Source organism: Carcharodon carcharias, chromosome 2 (genome assembly GCF_017639515.1).
Source record: "Carcharodon carcharias isolate sCarCar2 chromosome 2, sCarCar2.pri, whole genome shotgun sequence".
NCBI classification, from domain to species: domain Eukaryota; kingdom Metazoa; phylum Chordata; class Chondrichthyes; order Lamniformes; family Lamnidae; genus Carcharodon; species Carcharodon carcharias.
Window position 1 is genome coordinate 219,604,850 of NC_054468.1, and position 27,207 is coordinate 219,632,056.

The 27,207-nt window shown below is 42.0% G+C and overlaps 1 protein-coding gene across 7 annotated transcripts in view; it reads right to left on the reverse strand.

Moving 5' to 3' along the window:
- Positions 1-27,207, reverse strand: part of akt3a (v-akt murine thymoma viral oncogene homolog 3a) — a 367,050-nt gene that overhangs the window by 23,215 nt on the left and 316,628 nt on the right. For all 7 annotated transcript variants that reach the window (XM_041216730.1, XM_041216711.1, XM_041216701.1 and 4 more), the window contains 2 exons: positions 19,963-20,177; positions 10,015-10,102 (listed from right to left, as the gene is read on the reverse strand). In XM_041216730.1, the coding sequence (XP_041072664.1) occupies positions 10,015-10,102; positions 19,963-20,177 (303 nt within the window). The remainder of the gene's footprint in view (positions 1-10,014; positions 10,103-19,962; positions 20,178-27,207) is intronic.

Here is a 27,207-nt window from a genome sequence, read left to right on the forward strand (position 1 = left end):
TATTCTTACCAGAATCTGAAACTAAACCAATAGCTACTCTTCCCTAACAAAAGATATAGGGAGAGATAGATGTTTTTAAAATATATATTGCCAGGCTTTAAATTCAAATTTCAATGTCATGGGGAGTTAAGTGAAAAAACACTAATATTCAATGCTGTAGTAACCTACTACTCTCCACTGATCGCCGCTGGTTGCATAAAATAATATAATAAATACAAAACAATTCTCCAATCCATGCAGCTATTTTGGCCAAAATTTCCTCAATGTGATTTACGCTGCTGTTGTATTGGCCTCTCTATATGGAGGTTCACCCAAGTTTCCTGGGTATGGTTGAATCATTGGTGTAAAACTGGTGCAAGCAACTGAAATAGCAGGAAACTTTTGTGCAGCCTTTTAATCCCATTCTCCAGCTTGCACATTTCAGCCAAGCACCGGCAGACAAACAGTAAAGCAGGAAAGCTGCTTAGCTCTTTCATTTCCCTCTCAAATTTCTTCACTCCACATCTTACCAATACTTTTATTATGCTTGGGTATCATAATGAATATTTAAATGTCATCTGTGCCCAGAGGGCATTAGGACATAGCACAAAGAATGTATGCCCTTCTCTCATTCAGACCTTCAAGCCCTCTTCTAAAGTACAAGGCAAGAAAATTAAACTGGGGGGTGGGGGGGGGGGGGGGGGGGGGGGGGGCGGGTGGCGCGCGCAGTGGAGTGTAGATACAGCTACAATTTATATTTGTATAGTGCCTTTAGCATAATGAAATGTTCCAAGACATTTCATTGAGCCACATAGGAGACATAGGTTGGATGACCAAACTTACGAACAAGGAGGTAGATTTTAAGGAGCGTTTCAAAGGAGGAAATTGAGTTAGAGAGGCATAACAGTGTATGGAGGGAATTCCTAAGGTTGGGGCCTAGGAACTTAAGGCATGATCACCAATGGTGGAGCAATTATAATTGGGAATGCACTAGAGGCCAGAATTAGATGAGAGCAGATATCTCAGAGGGTCGCAGGGCTGTAGAAGATTAGAGATAGGGATACCACCAACTCATAGCATTATTTTCATGCCTCCTGGAGGTAGGTGGCAATGGCACTGACTTCCAATCCCTCATCCCAATACTATAGAAGAGTGCTACAAGAAGTTCCATATATATTGCAGGCAAGGCAACACAATGCACACCACTCCATTTTCTTTTTTATCCAACAGGGTACCAGGACCCTATTAAAAGCACAAATACTCACAATGCTCTCTGGTTAAATGCCCCAACGCTCTATTCTGCATTATAGTTAGACAGCTCCCCAAAACACAATACCAAATCCTTTCCTCCATAATATCTTAACCATCCCCACATTTACTATTTCACCTCTCCCATGCTGTTTGCCACAAACTCAACTGCCAGCTTTACTCTCATTTACCCATCCTTTTACAGGGGAAATTGGTGCATAATGCCCTAGCAGGCAAGCAGAGGGGCTTTCCCATCTCAATCCTTTTAAGAACATTGGTTGCTTGTGGGTAACCACTCTGTTTTTGCTTCACAAAATGCCAATGTCAGGGCGCTCACTATTGGCCTGGCATGCTTACACAGAGCATAAGCAGCCACAACCTTCTACCCAATTCTCTATCCAAGAGGAGGATGCTCACACATTCATTCCTTCTACCATTCCTTCCTGAAAATTTAGCTGCTTAACAGGCAGTACAGCTGGAGGGATATGATGATGTGGACCAAGCCGGCCAGGATTTACAGCTGCATGTTATGCTATTCTCAGGACAGCAGCTGCTGCCCGGTTGCAGGCCAACCACCTCAGAACATTCTCAAACCATAAAGGCAGAAGCAGCAGCTCTATACCAGGTGTCATGGGGCTAAGATTCATTCAGTGTGGTGATGTGTTTGTGCAGTATTAGGATTCATTCGTTCCCTGCAATTATGGCTCTGAAGTGAGACCTAAAAGAAGAAAGGAAATAGGTGCCCATCAGGAGTGTCATACTTGCATCCGAGTGTCTTAATGTTGGTTGGAGCAAGGCGTGCAAAAAGAAATTTGCTGTTGCTTGGACTTTGAGAAGCAGTCAGAAGGAGGTACAGTTGTCCTTCGGCCATTCACAAAAAATATGAGAAAAAGTTTCCTACCTTCGATGGTTGCCTATCAGGAACCCCTCATTTCCACTTTTAAAGTCAATTCTGACAGCTGCTGCATCTAATGAAACAGGTGTAACTTACCCGAATATATAATAGGCGCAGGATAAGTCCAGGAAATGTCCCAATGGCTACCTGGCAGCCACTGGTAACTGATTTGCAGATCACGGAACGGCTCCAGAGTTATGATGAAACTTGGGGCAGGAGGGTGGGGAAGCAGTTTAAAAGTGCACAAGTGCCAGAAACAGCTCCTCACAAGTTTTCCTGATGGAAAAGTGGTTAGGAAACATTGAGGAAACCAGGTGATCTTCTGTAACTTTACTCAGTTTTTAAAAAAAAAATCAAATTTTCATCCTGTGACTGCTCATCTCCCTCTTTATCCTGATGTCTATCTCACTTTCTTTCATTGACTCATTACATCTTAGTTTGTCCAAATCTCTCTGCTGCACATTTACACTCTATGCCTTTTCCATTTTTTCTCTCATATAAACTGCTACGCTGTAGGCCTCTCACAAACTTTATACATCTCTCCGCATAGTTCTTTTTCGCTCTCTTTTTCCTCTTCCCTTTCAGAGACTTTAACTAGGGACCCACATCTCTCTCGCTAAGTACAATACAAAAACTAAAACAGAATTACCTGGAAAAACTCAGCAGGTCTGGCAGCATCGGCGGAGAAGAAAAGAGCTGACGTTTCGAGTCCTCATGACCCTTCGACAGAACTTGTGTTCGAGTCCAAGAAAGAGTTGAAATATAAGCTGGTTTAAGGTGTGTGTGTGGGGGGCGGAGAGATAGAGAGACAAAGAGGTGGTGGGGGGGGGTGGGGGTGTGTGGTTGTAGGGACAAACAAGCAGTGATAGAAGCAGATCATCAAAAGATGTCAACGACAATAGTACAATAGAACATATAGGTGTTAAAATTAAAGTTGGTGATATTATCTAAACGAATGTGCTAATTAAGAATGGATGATAGGGCACTCAAGGTATAGCTCTAGTGGTTTTTTTTTTATATATATAATGGAAATAGGTGGGAAAAGGAAAATCTTTATAATTTATTGGAAAAAAAAAGGAAGGGGGAAACAGAAAGGGGGTGGGGATGGGGGAGGGAGCTTACGACCTAAAGTTGTTGAATTCAATATTCAGTCCAGAAGGCTGTAAAGTCCCTAGTCGGAAGATGAGGTGTTGTTCCTCCAGTTTGCGTTGGGCTTCACTGGAACAATGCAGCAAGCCAAGGACAGACATGTGGGCAAGAGAGCAGGGTGGAGTGTTGAAATGGCAAGCGACAGGGAGGTTTGGGTCATTCTTGCGGACAGACCGCAGGTGTTCTGCAAAGCGGTCGCCCAGTTTACGTTTGGTCTCTCCAATGTAGAGGAGACCACATTGGGAGCAACAGATGCAGTAGACTAAGTTGGGGGAAATGCAAGTGAAATGCTGCTTCACTTGAAAGGAGTGTTTGGGCCCTTGGACGGTGAGGAGAGAGGAAGTGAAGGGGCAGGTATTGCATTTTTTGCGTGGGCATGGGGTGGTGCCATAGGAGGGGGTTGAGGAGTAGGGGGTGATGGAGGGAGCGATCCCTACGGAATGCCGATAAGGGGGGTGAAGGGAAGATGTGTTTGGTGGTGGCATCATGCTGGAGTTGGCGGAAATGGCGGAGGATGATCCTTTGAATGCGGAGGCTGGTGGGGTGATAAGTGAGGACAAGGGGGACCCTATCATGTTTCTGGGAGGGAGGAGAAGGCGTGAGGGCGGATGTGCGGGAGATGGGCCGGACACGGTTGAGGGCCCTGTCAACGACCGTGGGTGGAAAACCTCGGTTAGGGAAGAAGGAGGACATGTCAGAGGAACCGTTTTTGAATGTAGCATCATCGGAACAGATGCGACGGAGGCGAAGGAATTGAGAGAATGGGATGGAGTCCTTACAGGAAGCAGGGTGTGAGGAGCTGTAGTCGAGATAGCTGTGGGAGTCGGTGGGTTTGTAATGGATATTGGTGGACAGTCTATCACCAGAGATTGAGACAGAGAGGTCAAGGAAGGGAAGGGAAGTGTCAGAGATGGACCACGTGAAAATGATGGAGGGGTGGAGATTGGAAGCAAAATTAATAAATTTTTCCAAGTCCTGACGAGAGCGTGAGGCGGCACCGAAGTAATCATCGATGTACCGGAGAAAGAGTTGTGGAAGGGGGCCGGAGTAGGACTGCAACAAGGAATGTTCCACATACCCCATAAAGAGACAGGCATACCTGGGGCCCATGCGGGTACCCATAGCCACACCTTTTATTTGGAGGAAGTGAGAGGAGTTGAAGGAGAAATTATTCAGTGTGAGAACAAGTTCAGCCAGACGGAGGAGAGTAGTGGTGGATGGGGATTGTTCGGGCCTCTGTTCGAGGAAGAAGCTAAGGGCCCTCAGACCATCCTGGTGGGGGATGGAGGTGTAGAGGGATTGGACGTCCATGGTGAAGAGTAAGCGGTTGGGGCCAGGGAACTGGAAATTGTTGATGTGACGTAAGGTGTCAGAGGAATCACGGATGTAGGTGGGAAGGGACTGGACAAGGGGAGAGAGAAGGGAGTCAAGATAACGAGAAATGAGTTCTGTGGGGCAGGAGCAAGCTGAGACGATTGGTCTACCGGGGCAGTTCTGTTTGACCCCACCACTGAACATCAAGCCATTGTTTCCAGGACTGTCACTGACCTCATCTCCTCTGGGGATTTCCCTCCCACAGCTTCCAACCTGATAGTCGCCCAACCTCGGACGGCCCGCTTCTATCTCCTACCCAAAATCCACAAACAGAACTGCCCCGGTAGACCAATCGTCTCAGCTTGCTCCTGCCCCACAGAACTCATTTCTCGTTATCTTGACTCCCTTCTCTCTCCCCTTGTCCAGTCCCTTCCCACCTACATCCGTGATTCCTCTGACACCTTACGTCACATCAACAATTTCCAGTTCCCTGGCCCCAACCGCTTACTCTTCACCATGGACGTCCAATCCCTCTACACCTCCATCCCCCACCAGGATGGTCTGAGGGCCCTTAGCTTCTTCCTCGAACAGAGGCCCGAACAATCCCCATCCACCACTACTCTCCTCCGTCTGGCTGAACTTGTTCTCACACTGAACAATTTCTCCTTCAACTCCTCTCACTTCCTCCAAATAAAAGGTGTGGCTATGGGTACCCGCATGGGCCCCAGCTATGCCTGTCTCTTCATGGGGTATGTGGAACATTCCTTGTTGCAGTCCTACTCCGGCCCCCTTCCACAACTCTTTCTCCAGTACATCGATGATTACTTCGGTGCCGCCTCACGCTCTCGTCAGGACTTGGAAAAATTTATTAATTTTGCTTCCAATCTCCACCCCTCCATCATTTTCACGTGCTCCATCTCTGACACTTTCCTTCCCTTCCTTGACCTCTCTGTCTCAATCTCCGGTGATAGACTGTCCACCAATATCCATTACAAACCCACCGACTCCCACAGCTATCTCGACTACAGCTCCTCACACCCTGCTTCCTGTAAGGACTCCATCCCATTCTCTCAATTCCTTCGCCTCCGTCGCATCTGTTCCGATGATGCTACATTCAAAAACAGTTCCTCTGACATGTCCTCCTTCTTCCTTAACCGTGGTTTTCCACCCACAGTCGTTGACAGGGCCCTCAACCGTGTCCGGCCCATCTCCCGCACATCCACCCTCACGCCTTCTCCTCCCTCCCAGAAACATGATAGGGTCCCCCTTGTCCTCACTTATCACCCCACCAGCCTCCGCATTCAAAGGATCATCCTCCGCCATTTCCGCCAACTCCAGCATGATGCCACCACCAAACACATCTTCCCTTCACCCCCCTTATCGGCATTCCATAGGGATCGCTCCCTCCGGGACACCCTGGTCCACTCCTCCATCACCCCCTACTCCTCAACCCCCTCCTATGGCACCACCCCATGCCCACGCAAAAAATGCAATACCTGCCCCTTCACTTCCTCTCTCCTCACCGTCCAAGGACCCAAACACTCCTTTCAAGTGAAGCAGCATTTCACTTGCATTTCCCCCAACTTAGTCTACTGCATCCGTTGCTCCCAATGTGGTCTCCTCTACATTGGAGAGACCAAACGTAAACTGGGCGACCGCTTTGCAGAACACCTGCGGTCTGTCCGCAAGAATGACCCAAACCTCCCTGTCGCTTGCCATTTCAACACTCCACCCTGCTCTCTTGCCCACATGTCTGTCCTTGGCTTGCTGCATTGTTCCAGTGAAGCCCAACGCAAACTGGAGGAACAACACCTCATCTTCCGACTAGGGACTTTACAGCCTTCTGGACTGAATATTGAATTCAACAACTTTAGGTCTTGAGCTCCCTCCCCCATCCCCACCCCCTTTCTGTTTCCCCCTTCCCTTTTTTTTTTCCAATAAATTATAAAGATTTTCCTTTTCCCACCTATTTCCATTATATATATATAAAAAAAAAACCACTAGAGCTATACCTTGAGTGCCCTACCATCCATTCTTAATTAGCACATTCGTTTAGATATCACCAACTTTAATTTTAACACCTATGTGTTCTATTGTACTATTGTCATTGACATCTTTTGATGATCTGCTTCTATCACTGCTTGTTTGTCCCTACAACCACACACCCCCACCCCCCCCCTCCACCTCTTTGTCTCTCTATCTCTCCGCCCCCCACACACACACCTTAAACCAGCTTATATTTCAACTCTTTCTTGGACTCGAACGCAAGTTCTGTCGAAGGGTCATGAGGACTCGAAACGTCAACTCTTTTCTTCTCCGCCGATGCTGCCAGACCTGCTGAGTTTTTCCAGGTAATTCTGTTTTTGTTTTGGATTTCCAGCATCCGCAGTTTTTTTGTTTTTAACAATACAAAAACTGTTTCTCAAACTCCTTTTGGAAGATTCTGCTTCCAAGAGGCACTTCAATCAAATTATAAACCAGGTAATACCTTCCATCAGGTATCAGTCTTTCAATTCCATTTCCAGTCTCATCTATTTGGATGGTTTGTTGATTTTTTTCTTGGAAAATTGGAAGACTGAAGAAAAGCTATTGTCCTCCTTTGCTGAATTGCTGCAAGGAAGCTTCAAATACCAGATTGAAAGTAAGCAGCCAACAAAAAATCTTCAAAGAAAAATGCAGGGCTTTCAGATGTCTATAACTTAAACAACTATATCTTCATTTGCTTTCACAAAGTATGATTTACTCATGAGTAAAGCCAAGGGTACATATTGCAATGACAGTCAGCATATATGGGTGAGAGAGAAGTTCACAATATCTTTACAGCGCAGGAGGCTATTTGGCCCAACGAGTCTGCGCTGGCTCTCAAAGAACAAACCTAGACCCAATCCCCTGCCCTATCCCAGTAACCTTGCACATTCTCTCTTTTCAGGTAGCAATCCTGAATACCTTTTGAATACCTCGATCGAACTTGTCTCCACCACCCTTTCAGGAAGTTTGTTCCAGACTCCAACCACCCTCTGTGTGAAAAAAAACTTTCCTCAAATTACATTTACTCCTTTTGCCAATTATTTTGAATCTCTGTCCTCTGGTTCTTGATGTTCTCTTGAGTGGGAGCAGTTTCTCACTATTTACCCTGTCCATATCCATCAGGGTCTTGAAGGACCTATAAAGTCTCTTCCCAGCCTTCTTTTCTCCAAGGAAAACAGTACCAACCTCTCCAATCTATCCTCAAAGCTACAGTTCTTAATCCTGGGAATAATTCTTGCGAATCTCCTCTGTACTCTCTCCAATACCTTCACACCCTTGTTGGGGGAAAAGGGGATGTGGGGAGGATCATAGCGAATGGAGTTTAGACTAGGGACTGGGAGACAGGTCTATGAGTCAGGAGAAATATCCTCATGAGTGATATTAATAAGAAAGCAAGGTTCAATCAGAAATAATGGATATAAATATATTTATATTTACACCTGTACACAAATCTAGTGTCATGCTCAGTACAAGCATGAGGATGTTGAATATCACAGACTGAAAGATCATATTTTGTGAAAGTGGTCACCAAACTTGTTAAGGTGGCTACAACTTAACACGTGACTATGGGCATTTAAACTGCGGACAGTGTTCATTTCTGTGACCAATATTTAGTTAAACATGGACCTGAATCAGGGTATTTCACAGCCACCTGTTAAGTTTATCATCTCATTGTTTAAGGATGAACTAGTGTTTGAAGAATATGGGATCTCTAGAATGTTGTTTAATATGGCATTCAAAGAATAAAGGAAAATATGAGAGTTCAAGTTGGGGTCGAGATAAGAGTGAAAGACCATTGTCAACTGCTATTGTATCATGGTGGTCTGGACCCCAGAAGTGTTAAAACCATGCAATCATATGACTGAAACTAACTTTTAAGAATTGCAGTTTAAAATATCTTGAACAAGGCAAATCCAGAGGAACATCTGAAATCCCAAGAAACATCTGAAACAGCTGAACCATCATAGCTGAAAGTGTTCTAATGCAGCCAAAGTTCAGTGCTTGTTCCAATTTCCAAGTCCAGCTGAGAACTAATCTACTGGCTATTCACCTACAAGTGGCTTTGCAGCTTCATGAAAATCCTTTGATCCTGAAAGACCTTCGCTCCAACTAAAGGATCAACTTAACTAAGAAGACATAAGGCCTACATCTTTTAAATTACAAGAAAGCATGGGTGGTTATAGTTCCCTTTTGTCATCTCCGTGGCAACACCTTGGCAAATTAGAGTCAACTTGCCAAACAGTCAGCACCCCTTTTCTCCTGTGGTATAAATTTTTGCAATCAGTTGAAATTTGACGTTCTTTCATCTGTTCAGGTGAGTGTATGATGAAAACCTTGGCAACATGTCTTCCTCTTCAGCAGTATTCAAATACTGTACAACCAAGTGATAACTCAGAAATAGGGCTACAATACTGTAAGTTTTGATTCTTCAACCTGTGCCTTCGGCAAGCTCAGCTTCCCACTGGCCTCACAGGATCAAAATATTTTTCATCATTCATTAATTTTTTCCCACTTCTCTCCTCAAAGGCGCCAACTTATCCAGGGTATGTCTCAAGTGTGACAATTGCCTTCTGTTAACTCTCAAGTGACAATTTCACTTAAGTGTTTGCAGGTTATTCAGTAATGGGGAATACCAGGGCTAATACAATCCTGTCTTCTCTCAGAGTCTCCCTCCCATTCTTTCTAGCAAAAGTCATTGGATAGCAAGCTTGCATAAATGAATTTTATTTTTTTCAGTCCAGGGGTTTGAGGTCAGTTGAAGTGCTCCTACTACTGCCCTGACTGAGATCAAACAATGCAGCCTAGATCAGAGCTTAAAGATGCGACATTTCTGGTCTGCACAGCTCAGTTGTATATTGTGCAGCTATATACTAACTGGGCCAATAATGGAGCTTCATAAGATTTTAATAGTTTACAGATAATAGAAAAACTCCAGAAGGAAATCTCACATGGTAGTTATGGTTAATATTCGCATCAAATTAGAAAAATAGTGACAGATTGTAAGTGAATAACAGAAATACAATATTTAATGTAAATGGGCTAATTAATAAACACCTGGCACCTATAAGTTTAAAAAGCTTAAATTGACATATTGGCAAAATTCAGTCTTTGTTTTTCAACTAAAATATTCCAGAATCAAACAGATTCCACCTTACTACAGAGAATAATCCACTGAAAGTAAGGGAAACAATATAAACATGATATTTAAGATTTCAAATTGATTAAGCATAATTTGAATCAAGCAACATTCTAACTGCAAGAAATTATTAAATGTTCACAGATATTTCAAGTGGAGATTTACTTTAATCAATATATTATTTTTCTAACTGCTGATTAATGAAACCATTATCTGGTTGACCCTGAGTTGGCATGCCAAGAATGGATGAATAAAGTACACCAACCTTTTTGTCATAAACATCTTGCCAGTTGATTCCACTAAAAAAGCTGTGCTGCATGATGTCCTTTGCATCTTCTGGACCTCCACCAAGCCTGATGACAAAAAAAAATTAACAGTGCATATCCAATTTGTCAAAACAATTCCCCTTCACTCCTTCATGATTCCGGTGAGGGGCATTTGGTACTTGCTTCACAATATAACTAGATTGTGTTACTTATTTGAAATTCATAATTACCTTATAAAACCAAAAATTAAAACTAAACCACAGTTATGCCTTTAAAAAAATGTTTTTTTTAAAGAATTTACCAATTTGTTCATTCTTTTCACAAGCTACAGACCACCTTCTGCTGAGAGATGAGGATGCAGTGAACTCCCAATCCACCACAAATGCCTGTCAACTCTGGATGATGAAAATGTAAAACTGCAAACCCTGGATAAGATTTCCTCCAATAAATATGTTCCCTCCTCTCAAAAATTATTAATAATCATATGGCAAGCTAAAAAACTGCTTCAGGAATTTAAAAATGAGCAGTACAGTGATGAAGCATTCTAGCACACTGGGCCATTAGGAACAGAGCCAGAAAAGCTATGGTCCTCTACTGTAATGCCTGGTAGTTGCATACATAATGGTGTTAGTCTGAGATGAGATCATCACCTAAACATCATTTTGACTAAGGAGGTAGAAGTTAAAAATGGAGGAGAAAGACATGGATTAGCAATATAACCTAATTTATTCCTGGGATCTTCATTCAGTTCTATTTCCGATGGATGAAATGGGCTGCAAAGATAGTTTTAACACACTATATTCCAGTGCTGCTTCTGGTAGAAGGGAACAGTTGCTCCTGAGGTATTCTTCTTCCGCAAAGTATACTAGGTCTTGCAAGTACCAACAGCAAATACCTGCTGCATCTCGTCACTGGTACTATCTTCTTTGTTCTGCTTGCACTGTGTTGCAATACATTTTAAGACTGCTGCCCTTGCCCAATATCAGTGGAAGTCCAGGGCCAGAGTGGTAGCTTTCTAGATGGATTTTTTGACACTTGCACCAGTAAAAGCCATTCCACAATGTAAATAACTTATTAGCAAAGCACTTTGAAGCCAATATCTAGCAGGCATACATACATACCAAAGAAATGTCTGTAATTTGACACTAATTGTCAGTCTCACTCAGGAGCCACAAGGAGAACAGGTGTGGGAAATAAACATGAGTTTAAAGTGTTGGGAGGAAGCCCGAATTATAATTACAGGCTCAAAAAAATAGTTGTAGATTGGTTATGCTGGGACCAGGGATAAAAAGCAAAAGTGATCAAGTAATAATTCAGTATAAATCACAGCATTCCACCAGCTGGACCATGAAGTATAAAAAGTCCTAAAATAATATCAAGAGGTATTTTGCAAGAGGCATATACAGAAGTTTAACTAGGCATCTCATCTGTGCTATACCCGATGTGGATATAGATGTTGGAGGTGAGAATAAACTCAAATTCCCCCACCTTGATCAAAACAAAAAAATTAAAAGAAATGAACAATGGCCAAAATGTGACCTACTCAAAATTTACAAATAAAAGGGACATTAGTTTAAAACTTTAAACTGGCTAGACTTGGCGCTGGATTTTTTGCAGGATTGGAAGAACTCTGGAGCCATTTAAAAACAGCAGGCAGGACCCAATTCTGGAACTCCTGCCCCCAATTTTTGCTGGTGTGGGATAAGGGTGCAGACAGCGAGCACTCCTGATCTGACTGGTTTCATCATGGGGGTAGGCATCGCCTAGCTCCCCTGTAGTTTTTGTGGAGTAAGGCCAACTTCTCCATGACTCATGGTTCAAGGCCCCTAAGAAGAGTTGTAAACCATACATTAAGTCCCCATTTAAGTAGTCTCATTTAGTGACATTTCACTTTAGCATCGTGCATATAATAGGGTCAGTATGCGCACTTAATATCAGGACTTTCGCTTTAGCGTCATTTCACACCAGAGCCGAAGGAGTGTGTGTGACCCCACTTTGGAGTGGCTTCTCCCACTCCCCGAGACTCCTTCCCGCCAACTCTCTCCCACTAACCAACTATCTCCCTCCTGCTGCTTCCCTGCCCGACCCTCCCACTTGCCACTCCTCTTCCTTTCCTTTGCCCTCGCTTGTAGCAAGATGTGGTGGCTAGTGGGGGAGAGTCGGTGAGTAGGATACAAGTAGAAAGAGTTAATATATTTCTTATATATTTTTAAATTTATTATATTTAAAACATTTTCATTTACAAATATAGGAATTGAAAATGTACATAATGTTTCAATGCTTTGTTCTGATGGGAAAGGTCCAACAGAATGCAACTACAGCTTTCGTGTTGGTCGTAATGGAAAAATCTGATTCACTTAAAGTAATACCTGTGCTCTGAAAAGCGCAACTTTTAAGTGAAACAATGCTTAAAGTTGTTTCACTTAAAAGTTGCACTTTTCAGAACACCGCTACAACTTTAAGCAAGTAATTACAGTAATCTGGATTCACAAGAATACAAGAAATAGGAACAAGAGTAGACATGGCTCATTGAACCTGCTCCGCCATTCAATATGATTAAGGCTGATTTTGGGCTTCAACTCCACTTTCCCACCCACTCCCCATATTCCTTGATTCTCCAAGAGTCCTAAAACTCATCTATCCCAGTCATAAATATATTCAACGATGAAACATTCACAACACTCGGGGGTAGAGAATTCCAAAGATTCACAACCTTTTGATTGAAAGAATTCTTCATAGAACCATAAAAGTTACAGCACAGAAGGAGGCCATTCGGTCCATCTTGTCCATGCCAGCCTGAGGGCACACAGGTGCCCTTTCTAATCCCACCTTCTTGCACCCGGCCCATAGCCCTGCAGCTTACAGCACTTAAGGTGCAGATGCAGGTACTTTTTAAAAGAGTTTAGAGTTTCTGCTTCTACCACTAACTTGGCAGCAAATTCCAGACACCCACTACCCTCGGCGTAAAAAAGTTCTTCCTCATGTCGCCCCTACGCCTTCTGCCACTTATCTTGAATCTATGTCCCTTGGTTCTAGAATTCTCCACCAAGGGAAACAATTTTATCCTGTCCACTATCTATTCCCCTCATAATATTGTACACCTCAGTCACCTCTCAGCCTTCTTTGTTCTAAGGAAAATAACCCCAACCTATCTAATCTCTTCGTAGCTACACTTTTCTAACCCTGGCAACATGCTTGTAAACCTCCTCTGCACTCTCTCCAGAGCTATTACGTCCTGCCTGTAATATGGTGACCAGAACTGCACACAATACTCCAAATCTCTCACTTCATCTACCCCTCTTAGTGTATTCCCATTTATTGTGTAATCCCTGTAACTGTTTGACCTCCCTAAATGTATGACCTCACATTTCTCTATGTTAAAATACATCTGCCACTTTACTGCCCACTCCATCAACCCATCTATATTGTTTTGGCGATTATGGCTATCCTCTACACTATCCACTACTCGGCCAATCTTTGTGTCATCTGCAAATTTCCCAATTGTGCCCCCAGGTTCATGTCCAAAGCATTAATATATAACACAAACAGCAAGGGTCCCAACAACGAACCCTGTGGAAGACCACTTGAGGCAACTTTCCATTCGCAAGGGCATCCATTGACCATTACCCTTTGCTTCCTGTTACAAAGCCAATCTTTTATCCAGTTTGCCACACTACCCTGGGCTTTTACTTTCCTGACCAATCTGCCATGTGGGAGCTTGTCAAATGCCTTTAATCCATGTACGCAACATCCACTGCACTACCTTCATTCAACCCTTCTTGTCACTTCATCAAATAATTCAATCAAATTTGTGAGGCAAGACCTTCCTTTAACAAATCCATGCTGACCATCCCTGAGTAGTCCATGCCTTTCCACATGACAGTTAATCCTATCTCTCAGGATTGATTCTACTAATTTGCTCACCACCGATGTAAGACTAACTGGCCTATAATTGCTTGGCATTTCCTTTGATTCCTTTTTAAACAATGGAACTATGTTTGCATTTCTCCAGTCCTCTGGTACTTCCCCTGTATCTAGTGAAGATTGGAAAATCATCCTCAGAGCAACTGCTATCTCCTCCCTGACTTCCTTCAGCAGCCTTGAAAACAATCCATCTGGCCCTGGTGACTTATTACGCACTTCCTCCCTCTTTATGACTATTCCGTCCAATATCTCACAGTGTTCCTCTTGGACAACTATATCTACATCCTCCCTTTCCTTTGTAAACATGGAGACAAATTATTCATTCAAAACCCTTCCCACAGCCTCTGCATCTACACACAAGTTTCCATCTTCATCTCTGATGGGTCCCACTTTTTTCTTAACTAACCTTTTAGCATCTCAGTTATAAATGATCGGCCCCTTTTCCTGAGGTTGTACCCTGCATCTTAGATTCCCCAAAAGGTGGAAACGTGCTCTCAGCATCTAACCCTATCAAGTCCCTTCAGAATCTTGCATGTTTTAATGAGATTGCCTCTCATTCTTCTAAATTTCAGACAGTAAAGGCCCAATTTACTCAGCCTCTCTTCATAGAACAATCCTGTCAACCCAGGGACCTATGAGTAAACGTGTGTTGTACTTCCTCCAACACAAGTATATCCTTCCTTAAATATGGAGAACAAAGCTGTACACAAAATTCCAGATGTGATCTCACCAAAACCCTTAATCTGTTTGCATCTCTTTGTCGTCCCTCTATGACCTCCCTGCAGCTTACCTTTCCACCTAGCTTGGTATTGTCAGCAAACTTAGTCTCTGTCTCTTCACCTAAGTCAATATTAGGTTGTAAATAGCTGAGGGTCAGCACTGACCCTTGTGACACTCCATTAGTAACAGCCTGCCAACTTGAAAATGCCTTGTTTACGCCCACGCTGTTTTCTGTTTGTTACTTAATCCTCTACCCATTCTAATATATCACCCCAACTCCATGTGCCCTTATCTTGCCTATTAACCTTCTGTGTGGAACTTATCGAAAGCCTTTTGGAAATCCAGATATACTACATCTACTGGTTCCTCTTTATCTCCCCTGCTAGTTACCTCCTCAAAAAAACTAACAAATTTATCAAACTGGATTTCCTTTTCATAAAACCATGTTGACTTATTCTGATCATTCTATCATTTCCTAAATGCATTAAGACTTCCTTAACAATAGATTCCAGCATTTCCAAATGACTGATGATAGGTTAACTGGCTTGTAGTTGCTGTTTTCTCTCTCCCTCATTTTTTGAAAAGCAGTGTTACATTTGCCAACTTCCAATTTAATGGGACTAGTCCTGAATCTAAGGATTTTTGGAAAACCATAGTTATCGCTTTGAGAGCTCTATGTTGTAGGTAATCAGGTCCCAGGGATTTGTCAGATTTAGTCCCTTAAGTTTCTCCACTACTTTTTCTCTGCTGATATTAATTACCTTAATTTCCTCACTCTTTTTAGCCCCTAGGTTACCCTCTATTTCTGGTAAGCAAATCAGGAAATTGAAAGGTAACGACAAAAAGTCTTGCTCATGCCTCATGCCAACACATGCCCCCAACTCACCCCAATAGCCCCTCATAATCCTCCATGCCAACTCATGGCTGTTCGTTGCCCATTCATCCAGTATCCCTATGTACAGAATTCATGAACCCCATGGTAATAATGACATGTATGAAGCTGCTTAGAAAGAAGCCACTCATTCATAATTTTAACCTGCCTTGGCATTCAGCTGCCACTGTGGCTGCCTTCAATGCGCTTCCGGGTTGTCCGCCCCGACAGAGTCCCATCGCCTCCTCCCCAGAGTGAAAGTAGTGTGTAAAGAGGCATTTTAAGCCAAGTAGGTCTGCTGACTTGTGATATTTCCCGACTCAATAGCAGGGATCCAGCCCTGGTCTCATGCTGATGACTCAAGACAGGAAACTGAATTTTTCTTCCGGTCATCTTATATTAGATGTCCTTAGGTGTTACGCTAACATGTTGGTACAACTTTTCACAGACCTTGGGGAAATCAGTCTTCATTGCAGTCCCTTATCATTCCTCAGTGATCTCTAATGTTAGTGCACATTTCTGGATATGTAGTTTCTCTCTTTTTCTTTTGTTTTTACACAGCAGCTATTCATGATTCTGTCATCTACACCTTATGTTTCTTTACTTGTCCCATTACCTCTCCCTTTGGCCTTACAACATCAAACATTTGTTATTTAATCTCTTCTACCTTTCAGCCCAACACAAGCCTTTACATTTGTTCTTTTTCAGCCCAACACTCCCACTGCCCTGTACTTACTTAAAACCTATTACATTCTAACCTGTCCCAGTTCTGATGAAAGGTCATCGATCTGAAACGTTCATTCTACTTCTCCCTCCACAGCTGTTGCTAGACCTGCAGAGTATTTACAGCATTTTCTGCAATTTTTGGATGTCAGGTTGGGCTCAGCTAAAATATCATTGATGTTACTAATTAGCTTGGTTGTACTCACCATCGAGGTCAGTTCGGGAAGGGCAGCGGCGGAGAATGGTTGCTTGATGGAATCTGTGGCCAAAGCTTGTATCTTATGAGACAAACCCTAGCCAAAAAGGGAAACCTAACTGACCCTCCCATTTGCTAAGAAAATGGAGATTGGAACCTAAAGCTTCTGATCAAAACTATGTAAAAAGAGGCAGAGCCATCAGAGCTCAGTAGTAGATGGTGCAGTACAGGCAGTCTGATGAAGACAGGCTATATCCAGAATTTGCCAGTTAATTCATATTTAACTTATATTGATTCTAGGTTATTACCCAAGATAGTATTTAGAGACTGCTTTGTTCAACTCTTGAATAATAAAAATGCTTCCATTTTAAACTGTGGAAGCTTGTGACTTCATTCTTTTAGTAAATAACTGGGATTTCAGATTTCTTCTTCCTTGCTCTGTCATTTGTCTTGATGATGGCTGACCTTCAGCTTCAACTTTGTTTTTCCGCCTGCTGCCCATATCCCTTGATTTCCTGAGACACCAAAAATCCGTCCATCTCGGTCTTAAATATATTTAATGGTGAGCATCCATAAACCCCTATGACTGGTTTCCTTTAATAATTTTTTGGTCAACAACTGATATTTATATAGTGCCTTTAAAGTAATAAAATGTCCCTAAGTGTTTCACAGGAATATTACAAAATAGGAAACCAAGCCACATGAAGAGATATTAAATCAGATCCAAAGTACTGATCAAAGTAATAGGTTTTAACACGCGAAAGGCGGAAAGCAAGGTAGAAAGGCGTAAAGGTGTAAGGAGGGTATTCCAGAGCTTAGGTCCTCAGCAACTGAAGACACGGCCACTAATGCTGGTTCTATTAAAATTAGGGATGCTCAAGAGGCAAGAATCAGATGAGCACAAATGTCTGAGGGCAGTGGGGCTGGAAGAAATTACACAGGTATGGTGGGGAAATGTCACGGAGGGATTCAAAAACATGAATTTAAATGAAATAAATTTAAATGAAAATATGAATTTAAAATCAAGGCGCTGCTTGACCAGGAACCAATGTAGATCAAGGGTGACAGGACTTGGTGAAAAGTAGTACATGGGTAGCAAAGTTTTGAAGGACCTCAAGTTTACAGAGGGTTGGAGAAGGATGTTATGGTCAACAGTGTCCAAAGCTGCAGACAGGTTGAGCAGGATGAAAAGGGATAGTTTACCTTTATCGTTTGCAGCTTTGATAAGACTTGTTTCAGTACAGTGACAGGATGGAAACCTGATTGGCCAGATTTAAACATGGAGTTCTGCAAAAGATGGCCATAGATTTGGGAGATGACATGTTCAAGGACTTGAGGAAAGTGAGGTTGGAGGGGGGTGGCAGGAAAGGGAGGTTGGAGAGAGCAGAGTCTCAGGATAAGGGGTCGATCATTTTGAACTGAGATGAGGAGGAATTACTTCACTCAAAGGTTTGTGAATCTTTGGAATTCTCTACCCCACAGGGTTGTGGATGCTCCATCGTTGGATACATTTAAGGCTGGGGTAGATAGATTTTTGGTGTCTCAGGGAATTAAGAGTTATGGGGAGTAAGTGGGAAAATGGAGTTGAAGCCAAGGTCAGCCATGATTGTATTGAATGATGGAGCAGGCACGACGGGCCATTTGGTCTACTCCTGCTCCTATTTCTTGTGTTCTTGAGATGCAGTGGAGTTTACAAGCACAATGAGGTCAAGGGTTGGTTTTTTGAGGAGATGGGTGATGATGGCAGATTTAAAGGAGTGAGAAACAACACTGAAGAGAGAGAATTGTTAACAATATTGGTTAGCATAGAGGCTGGAAGAGAAAGGTGGGTGGTCAACAGCTTAGTGGGAATAAGATCGAGGGAGCAGGTTGTTGGTCTCATGGACAAGGTGAGCTCACAGAGGTAATGAGGAGACTGGGAGAGAAACTAGGTGTGTGATGCAAATGAATCCCAAATATTTTATACAGCTACTAGCAGATCTGTTTGACCCAGCTTCTGATTATTTAAAAACTAAAATTTAGGATCTTAAATGAACAAATATTTGCTAAAGTGATAGAACAAATGTTATGCATTACACTGTGTAATATTCCTGCCCTTATAAAATAGCACATCAGCTAACTTACCATAAGTAATGCTGCATGAAAGGCAGGAATATTAAAAACAGCATGTTTGTTCACACGCACATCACATTTCATGACAGATGCAAAGCAATCTTAAAATACTGTGCGCTTCTCAGCTGCAACTTGAAACTGACAAAACACATTTCAATCACAATTCTTTGGCCAGTTAAACCCTGGGCTTGTGTATACTTAACGGTTAGCTGTGTGGCCTTAAATAATGAAGATCCACCTTAACAGAATAACTGTTACATAACATGACACTCCTGTTCTTATAAAACAGCACATCATCTAACTCAACATGAGCATCGCTTCAGTAGATCATTTTTAAATAAATAAATTTAAAGTATTGTCCCCTGTGTACGTCCACCATTCTCGGGTGCAAAACAATTGTAAAGAAAAAGTCAGATACTTTGTGTTCTTCTAAGCATGAATTTACTAGCAATGTACTATGCTCTAACTGACATCACCAATTTATACATTTACAATTACAAGGACTCCCACTAGGAGTAGTTAAGCAATGGCTTCCAGCTCCTAGGTTAGCAGATAATTGTGACTGTCAATCTCCAAACCACCTGAGAGCAATGATGTACAACTCCACTAGTATGTTATTCATCTTAAATTTGCACTGAGAAGTATATTCATAGCCTTTTCCGAAAAATTTATTGAGATAGCACTTCATTCCCAATTTTAACCAAATGAATGAGACAGGTTCGGGTCAGACACGCTTTTACACCCCAGCTGATCTTGCATTTTGTAAAATTGGATGGGATATATAGCAGGCTTCCTACCTGAACCACACTCATTCTATTCTCGCCAGGTGGGTAAGGTTAGAACCATAGCATTGGTTCATGCACTATAATGAAATTACAACATGGAAATTCTATTCAAGCAATCCAAGCTGGTTGTATTTTCAGTAATTATATTCTGGCATGCACAATGTTTCTTACCCAATCCTGATTAAACCAAGAAGCCTCAATCTAATTTCTAGCACTGACTTTAGAATATTCACCAAATATTAACAATGTTTTATGCACAAGTGAAATTTTAGCCCTTTTTCTAAATTGCCCAAGTTTTCTACTGTACAAAGATCTTAATACCAAAGTTCATACTAAACATTTTTGTACAGATTAATATTGATAGACGTATATGCAACTTATCTCACACTGCAAACAAATAATTCCCCCATAAGTCCCAGAAGAACTGTTCATAGAAAACTAGTCACTTCAGATTCCTGTAGCTTTACATTCAGCCAATACCCTGAATTCTACCATCTTAGAAATTTGCATATCTGGAAAGACACTACACATTTAGCAGATTATAGGCCACAATGTGGAATAAAAATTTTAACAATTCTTAAGGAAGTTTTAGCAGAGGGGTCATATAATTAATTACCTTTTATTTGGATCTTTTATAAGCAATCCAGAAAGTAATGATTTTGCATCAGATGAAAGAGTTCTGGGAAACTTAATGTCCTCCATTAGGATCAATTCAAAAAGCTTCTCATGGTCCTGGTTGTAAAAAGGTAGCCGGCCACACATCATCTCATACATAACAACACCCAGGCCCCACCAATCAACAGCGCGGCCATAGTCGTTGTCTTCTAAAACCTATGCAAAAAAGTAAACAAAGGACATGTTTGCCATAGCTTGAATACCAATTTTGAGTTTTCATTTTACCCAAGATATTAATAAACGTTCAGACAACTTTCGAATTAAATGTCACTAAAATCACATACATTAAAATAGCACTATCATAAAGTAAAGAATTCACCGGAGGCTCTCATTCTCACTAGAATGCATAGTTTTATGCATAAATGAAATTTTAGCCTTTTTTCTTAAACTAGCCAAATTTTCTGTATAAAGATTATAATATCCAGGTTTATACTCCTTGTTCATCAGCCTAGCAAGAACCCAAAACATTTTTCACATTATTTCTAATATAATTTAAACGGTCTTATAAGTTTTCCTTAGCAGGGTGCATTCAAACTACAGTTCAATGCTAAAACATTCTGCTTGTACTTCAATTCAATGAAGGGAGTAGCAGATTGTGCCAAAATTTAGACAGATATAGCAGGATTTTATAGAGATAGAGTGAGAGATATCACAGGAACAATGAAAGCTTGCAGAGGACAGAGTTGCCAGAAGTCAGTTTGCCAGCAACATGTCTAGACAATTGATGTTGTTTGGCATGATGTCTCAGATTTGATACAAGATTTTTTTAAAAATGAAGCCATTATAATATAATTTTGACATCATTTGCCACCCTTGCTAAACAGCAGAATTCCAAGTCCACTTTCAGGAACCAACTTTTATCGCAGCTCCAATATAAATTGTTTTTTTTCTTCTAAACTGTAGCCCATATGCAAGTTAATGTGTAAAAAAAGCCTCCTTTTCAGCTATTGAAAGCTTCACATGTGATATTCCAACAGTGTACCAAACAACATACCAACTGTCTTCATTTCTCCCATCCCACCTTTTTTTGGAAAGGGGTAGAAAGTACATAGAATTACATAGAATATACAACACAGGAAGCCCAACCAGTCAACACTAGTATTTATGCTGTACTCTAACCTGCTCCCACCCTTTCACATCCAAATCTACCATCGCAACCATCTAGTTCCTTCTCCCTCATATGCTTATCTATTTTCTCTTAAATGCACCTATGCTATTCAATTCAACCACTCCCTCTGCTAGTAAATTCTACATTCTGCCGCTCTTTGGATAAAGACATTTTTTTTAGAATTCCCTATTCAATATCTTGGTGACTACCTTTTATTACTCGCCTACGGTTATGCTTTTCCCAACAAGAGGAAACATTGGACTGAATCTTCAGAGGAGTGGCAATCCAATCACAGTTGCATTGCCACTCCGCCCCTATTTTTTTTTTTACACACAGCCGGAGCTCCAGGTTTCTGCCCAGACTTCTGAACCAGGCCTCTTCAAAAATGTGGAATGTAGTTGTCCTTGGGAGTTCTTTGTAGGGCAGGATATTCGGGAGAAGCCAAGCCATGTCCCCTTTTTACAGCATTGGCTGTTGCATTTTGGCTAAGTCTTCATTTGCTCCCTCAGTGAAAATCTTTGGGGCATTTAAATAGCTTTTCAGTGCGTTAATGAATGAGTGTGAGGGGTAAGTGGGTAGGGTGGCAGGGTGCCAGCTGGGTAGAGTGGCAGGGTGGATATGGTGCCAGCTGAGTAGGATGCTGAGGTCAGGGAGAGGCGTCAAAGGGTCGGATGGGAGGAGTCGGGGATGGGTCAGTTGTAGTCAGGAGTTAGATATATTTCTTCCTCTCTAACATTTCCTGGGTAAATATCCAAGTAAGTGAGTTTGGATCCTCTGAAGTCTCAGACTCTAACTCAGAGTTGCTGATTTTTCTGGAGGGTTCCGGATGCAGAGGAACTTCCCATCAGAAATTGAAATTTCCTGGGCCATTCCCAAAGAGTCCTTGCATTGGAATTTCCAAGGGAACCCCCAGCACATCATCTAGGGTATGAACATCCAGAGAACGGAAGATCTGGGCCATTCTCTCTATTTCCATTCTATCAAATCTTTTCAAAATTTTAAAGGCCTCTATCAGGTCACCCCTCAGCTTTCTTTTTTCAAAAACAAAGAGATTCAGCCTGTCAATTCTTTCTTGATATATATACACATCATCCTTGTAAATTTTCTCTGCATCCTCTACAGTGCCTCTATAACCTTTTTTATGACGACCAGAACTGCATGCAGTACTCATAGTCTGGTCTAACCAAGGTTTGAGACAGGTTTTTAAAATTCTTTCATGGGATGTAGGCGCCGCTGGCAAGGACAGCCTTTGTTGTCCATCCTTAACTGCACTTGAGAAAGTGGTGGTGAGCTGCTTCTTGAACCGCTCCAGTCCATGTGATGTAGGTACACCCACAATGCTGTTAGGGAGATCCAGGATTTTGTATATGGCAAATACTGTTGTGACAATGTGTCAGTGGTGGAGGGAATGAATGTTTAAAGTGGTGGATGGGGTCTCAGTCAGCCAGGCTGCTTTGTCCTGCATGGTTTCAGTTCAGTTTCTGGTCAATGGTAACTCATGTTTGCTGCACTTGGTCAAATACTGCTTATTGTCAAGGGCAGTCACTCTTAGCTGACCTTGAGTTAATTTCTTTAATCCATGTTTGGAACAAGTCTGTAATGAGGTCAGAGCTGAAGTCAGGAGGTTTATCATAACTTCCTTATTTTTCGATTCTATCCCTCTATTTTTCGATTCTATCCCTCTAGAAATAAAGCCTAGTGTTTTGTTTGCTATTTTTTATGGCCATGCTAACCTGTGACATAATATTTAGTGATTTTGGCATATCTGCACTCCAAAATCCCTTTGTTCCTCTACCCCACTTAGCCTTGCATTCAAGTAATAAGTGACCTCCCCATTTTACCAACCAAAATGTACTGCCACAAATCTGTGTTGAAGTTCATTTGCCAATTATTTGCCCATTCTGCAAGTTTATTAATGTCCTCCTGTAATTTGTTTCAGTCCTTCTCAGTAGACTATCACACCAAATTTGTCATCCACAAATTGAGAAATTATGTCAAATTTGTTAGTGTAAACTGAACAGCTGTGGTCCTTGTGGAACACCACTTCCCACCTTCTGCCACTCTGAACAACTAGCCTTTATTCCCACACTCTGCTTTGTCTTGAAGCCAGCAAGGAATCCACTTGGCCACTTGCCCCCTGACTCCAAATTTCCTGATCTTATTCATTAGTCTATTAAGGGGTACCTTAACTAAGGTTTTTGAAAAATCCAGATAAATTACATCTACTGTATTACTATTGTCTACTGTCTTGTTACCTCCTCAAAAAATTCAATAATATTGATCAAACAGCCTCTTGACAGTACAGAACTTGAATATTGCTGAAGAGAGAAATATGTCACCAAAGCTTTTCATCTTGCACTCATCAGGATAAACACAAGAATGCTAAATTTCAAATAATCACAACAAATTGTATCACAGGAGAAAAGGGTGATGATTGGTTGGTTGGCAAGATGATTTGGATTGGCTGAGGAGATGCCTTGGGGAAAGCAATGGACAACTACAGGCTCTCTAAGCTCCTGGGTAATACAAAAAAAGGCTCAAGGCTTGAACAAATTCCTTTTTCGTCTGCAGAGAACAAGTCCCTGCGTATGAATGTATATTCTGGCAAGCCTAAATGAGCCGCATTACAAGCTTGACTGATTCAAATAGTTATGTGTAGCTATTTGCATCCAATGCTGCCCAATTGCAGAATCACATCTAACATTAGATGTCTTGCTTTGGGTTTTGCATGGTGGTTGAGCATGGTCTGTACTCTGCCTATTATGAACAATTGAAGGAACATGCTGTTTGACTCTATCAACCAATTGCTGGGACAAACAGCATTTTAAAAAATTCATCTTATGGAATGTGGGCATTGCTGACTACGTGGTGGTAAGCTGCCTTCTTGAACCACTGCAGTCCATGTGCTGTAGGTACACCCAAAGTGCTGTTAGGGAGGAAGCTCCCAGGGTTTTGACCCAGTGACAGTGAACTGTAATATCGTTCCAAGCCAGGATGGTGAGTGATAAACCTAGCATCACACTGACATGGAAATTTATACATGATGTTGCTCAATTGTGTGGTAGACAGAATGGCTTATTGGACTGCTGGTGTAAAATACCACTCACATAGCAGCAGCGTGCAACAGCTTGCCTAACCTGTTGTTCACACTTTTGAGATACTTAGCTTTTCCAGGCCAGGCAATTTTCAGGTCTGAAAGTGGCAGTCTTTGGCCCATTACTAATTTGTGAAATATACAATGGCCTGATTAGAATAGCCATTACCCACAGGAGAGTTTTGACGTGCTCGGTTTCTGCATCAAGCTTTCAAGGTGAGCAAATGGCTAGGGCCCTATTTACAAACTGTTGGTCAAGCAAGATTTTCCTTTTTGAAATCTATGCTGTCTATTTGTTATTGTGTTTTTCATTTCTAGATGTTCTTCTACTCTTTCCTTTACGAAGGATTCCATTATTTTTTCTACCACTGGTGTTAAACTGACTGGTCTATAATTTCCTGGACATATTTGTCCCCCATCTTAAGTATAGGAAGTACATTAGCTATCCACCAGTCCTCAGGCACTATAACTTTCTCTTACAAATTATTAAATATAACATGTCTATCTTTTCCCTAGATCCTTTTAAGATATGTGAATACAATCCATGCTGACCAGCAGCCTTATCCTCTAAGTTTTAGTTTACTCAACGCGCTCCATTTGTTATTTTAAATGCACTAATTTCATTACTCATTGCATCATTCACTCTCATTTTACCCGTTCCAACACCCTGGAAAATACCAAAGCAAAGTAATTATTTAATATTGTTGCCCTAGTCTATCATTACTTGGCTATTATCCTGTCTATCCCTTAATGGTCCTATGTCCATCACCACCTTCCTTTTCTTATTTGTATGCCTGTAAAATATATTGTTTTGTTTCATGTTCCTTGGTAGTGGTAACAGTGATCATGAACTCTACTATATGTCTGAAGCATGAGTGAGAACACTTGACAGTCAATAAAAAGAACATTACTGAATCTTATTATAGATAGTGCATGGTTATAATGTAATCTAACACTGACTATCTGTGCTCATAACATATGAACATAACATACAAAATCCACTTTCTGTCCAACCAGGAATGCATGCAGATGAAGAATCATCATTCTGGGCTATGTTAGGATTCCTGATTAAAGGTCACATTTTTAACCAAACAGTTACTTTACAAATTTAAGTAAAATCCTTTTAATGATAGAAATATCCAAAGCAACAGTTAGTGAAATAAATGAAAAGCATTGTAAAATGGTCTGGAGTACAATCAGAATAGAATAATAGTAGGCAAATGACAACTTGCATTTATACAGTGATTTTTAATGTAATGAAACAACTGCATCACAGGAGCATTATAAAACAAAAGCTTACATCAAACCGTATAGATACATTAGAGCAAAAACAAAGTACTTTGAGTGCTGACATTCTGAAATAAGACCAGAAAATGCTGGAAACACTTAGCAGGTCTGGCAGCATCTGTGGAAAGAGAAACACGAGTTCATGTTTCAGGTGGATGCCGAGGGCTTCAGCGACAGATGAGCTGAGGCAGGGCCAGTGTCAGCTCCAGGCAATGTTAATGAGGCAGAAATAGGTGACCTTAGTGAAGGCATGGATGTCAGAAGCTCATCTTCAGGTCAAGCATGACATCAGGTAGGTGGTGGTGGTGGTGGTTGGTGGTGGTTGGTGGTGGTGGTGGTGGTGGTGGTGGTGGGGGGGGGGGGTGTTTTACATTTTAACCAGAAAAAAAAGGTTTTGGTTAGGTTACTAGGGGAGGTGAAGGCCTGAAAATTCAATATCCTGATGCAAGTCAGCCTTCAACCAGCTTTAACTAAGGCAGGAAGGTGGATGGGTGACCAACCCCCTTCAAGGTGTTAGCACTTTAAATATGATCATTTATGTTCTTATGAGGCTGACAGCCCCATTGTCATTCAACTTTTTAATGTTAAACATGGACGGTCATGTTTCTGGACAGCGGTGTGGATGCAGGTAGTGAGTGACTTTAACCTTCTGGAACCCACAATACCGAGCACTTCTGTGGACCTTCCACGAGGCCTGCGACCTTTCCTGCCACCACTTCCCCATATCCCTTCCCAAGGCCTCCAAGCCCTACTCGGTCCCTCCTCCGGGATCCCAGAAAAGGGAAACCCCTAGGATAAGCCTCCCAACACCTGATCAGCACCCACCACGACAGACTTACCACACCTTACAGCCTCCACTGACCTGCACTCCATTTGAATGAAAGCCAAGCTAATCAATTTGGCTAGTTCCTGGGTGGGAAACTGATTAGTGTCATCTGCATGCTGTGAAGCTAAAATTTCACAGCATGTGGAAAAGTTCCCCACTTCGGGGCTCCCTGCACTTTGTTGACCTCTCTGCTCCCGGCTGGTCAGGTGAGTAAAAAAAAACCAGGCCTAAAATTGCAAGCAATCTAGTTCAGCTTCAGAATTGCCAGTGGGAGGGATGGAATCGGTGGCTTGAAAACAGAGTTTGTGGCATCAGCCGAAGACAATTGGTCTTTCCAATATTCAGCTGAAAGGAATTTCTGCTCATCCAGTACTAGATGTCAGACAAGCAGCTCGACAATTTACAGATAACGAGGGGTTCAAATGAGAGCCGAGGTAGAGGTGGGTGGAAACTGATGCTGTGTTTTTGGATGATGTTGCCAATAGGTGGCATGCAGTTGAGAAATAAGCCGGAGGGGTGCAAGGATAGATCCTCGTGGGATGCCAGAGGTAGCAGTGGAGTGGGAAGAGACACCATTGCAGGTGATTATCTAGCTATGATTAGATAAGATCGAAATGGAACGAGGTGAGTGCAGTCCTATCCAGCTGGTCGTCAGTGGAGAAAAATGATATGGTCAACAGTGTCAATCGTGGCAGATTGGAAGTGAAGGATAAGAAGAGATAGCTTACAATGGACACGTCACAATGTCATTTGTGACTTTGACAAGAGCTGATTCAGTACAGTGGCAGGAGCGAAAACCTGAATGGAGGAATTCAAGCAGGGAGTTCAGGGAAAGATGGAACAGGTTGGGAGGATACAACACAGTCAAGGA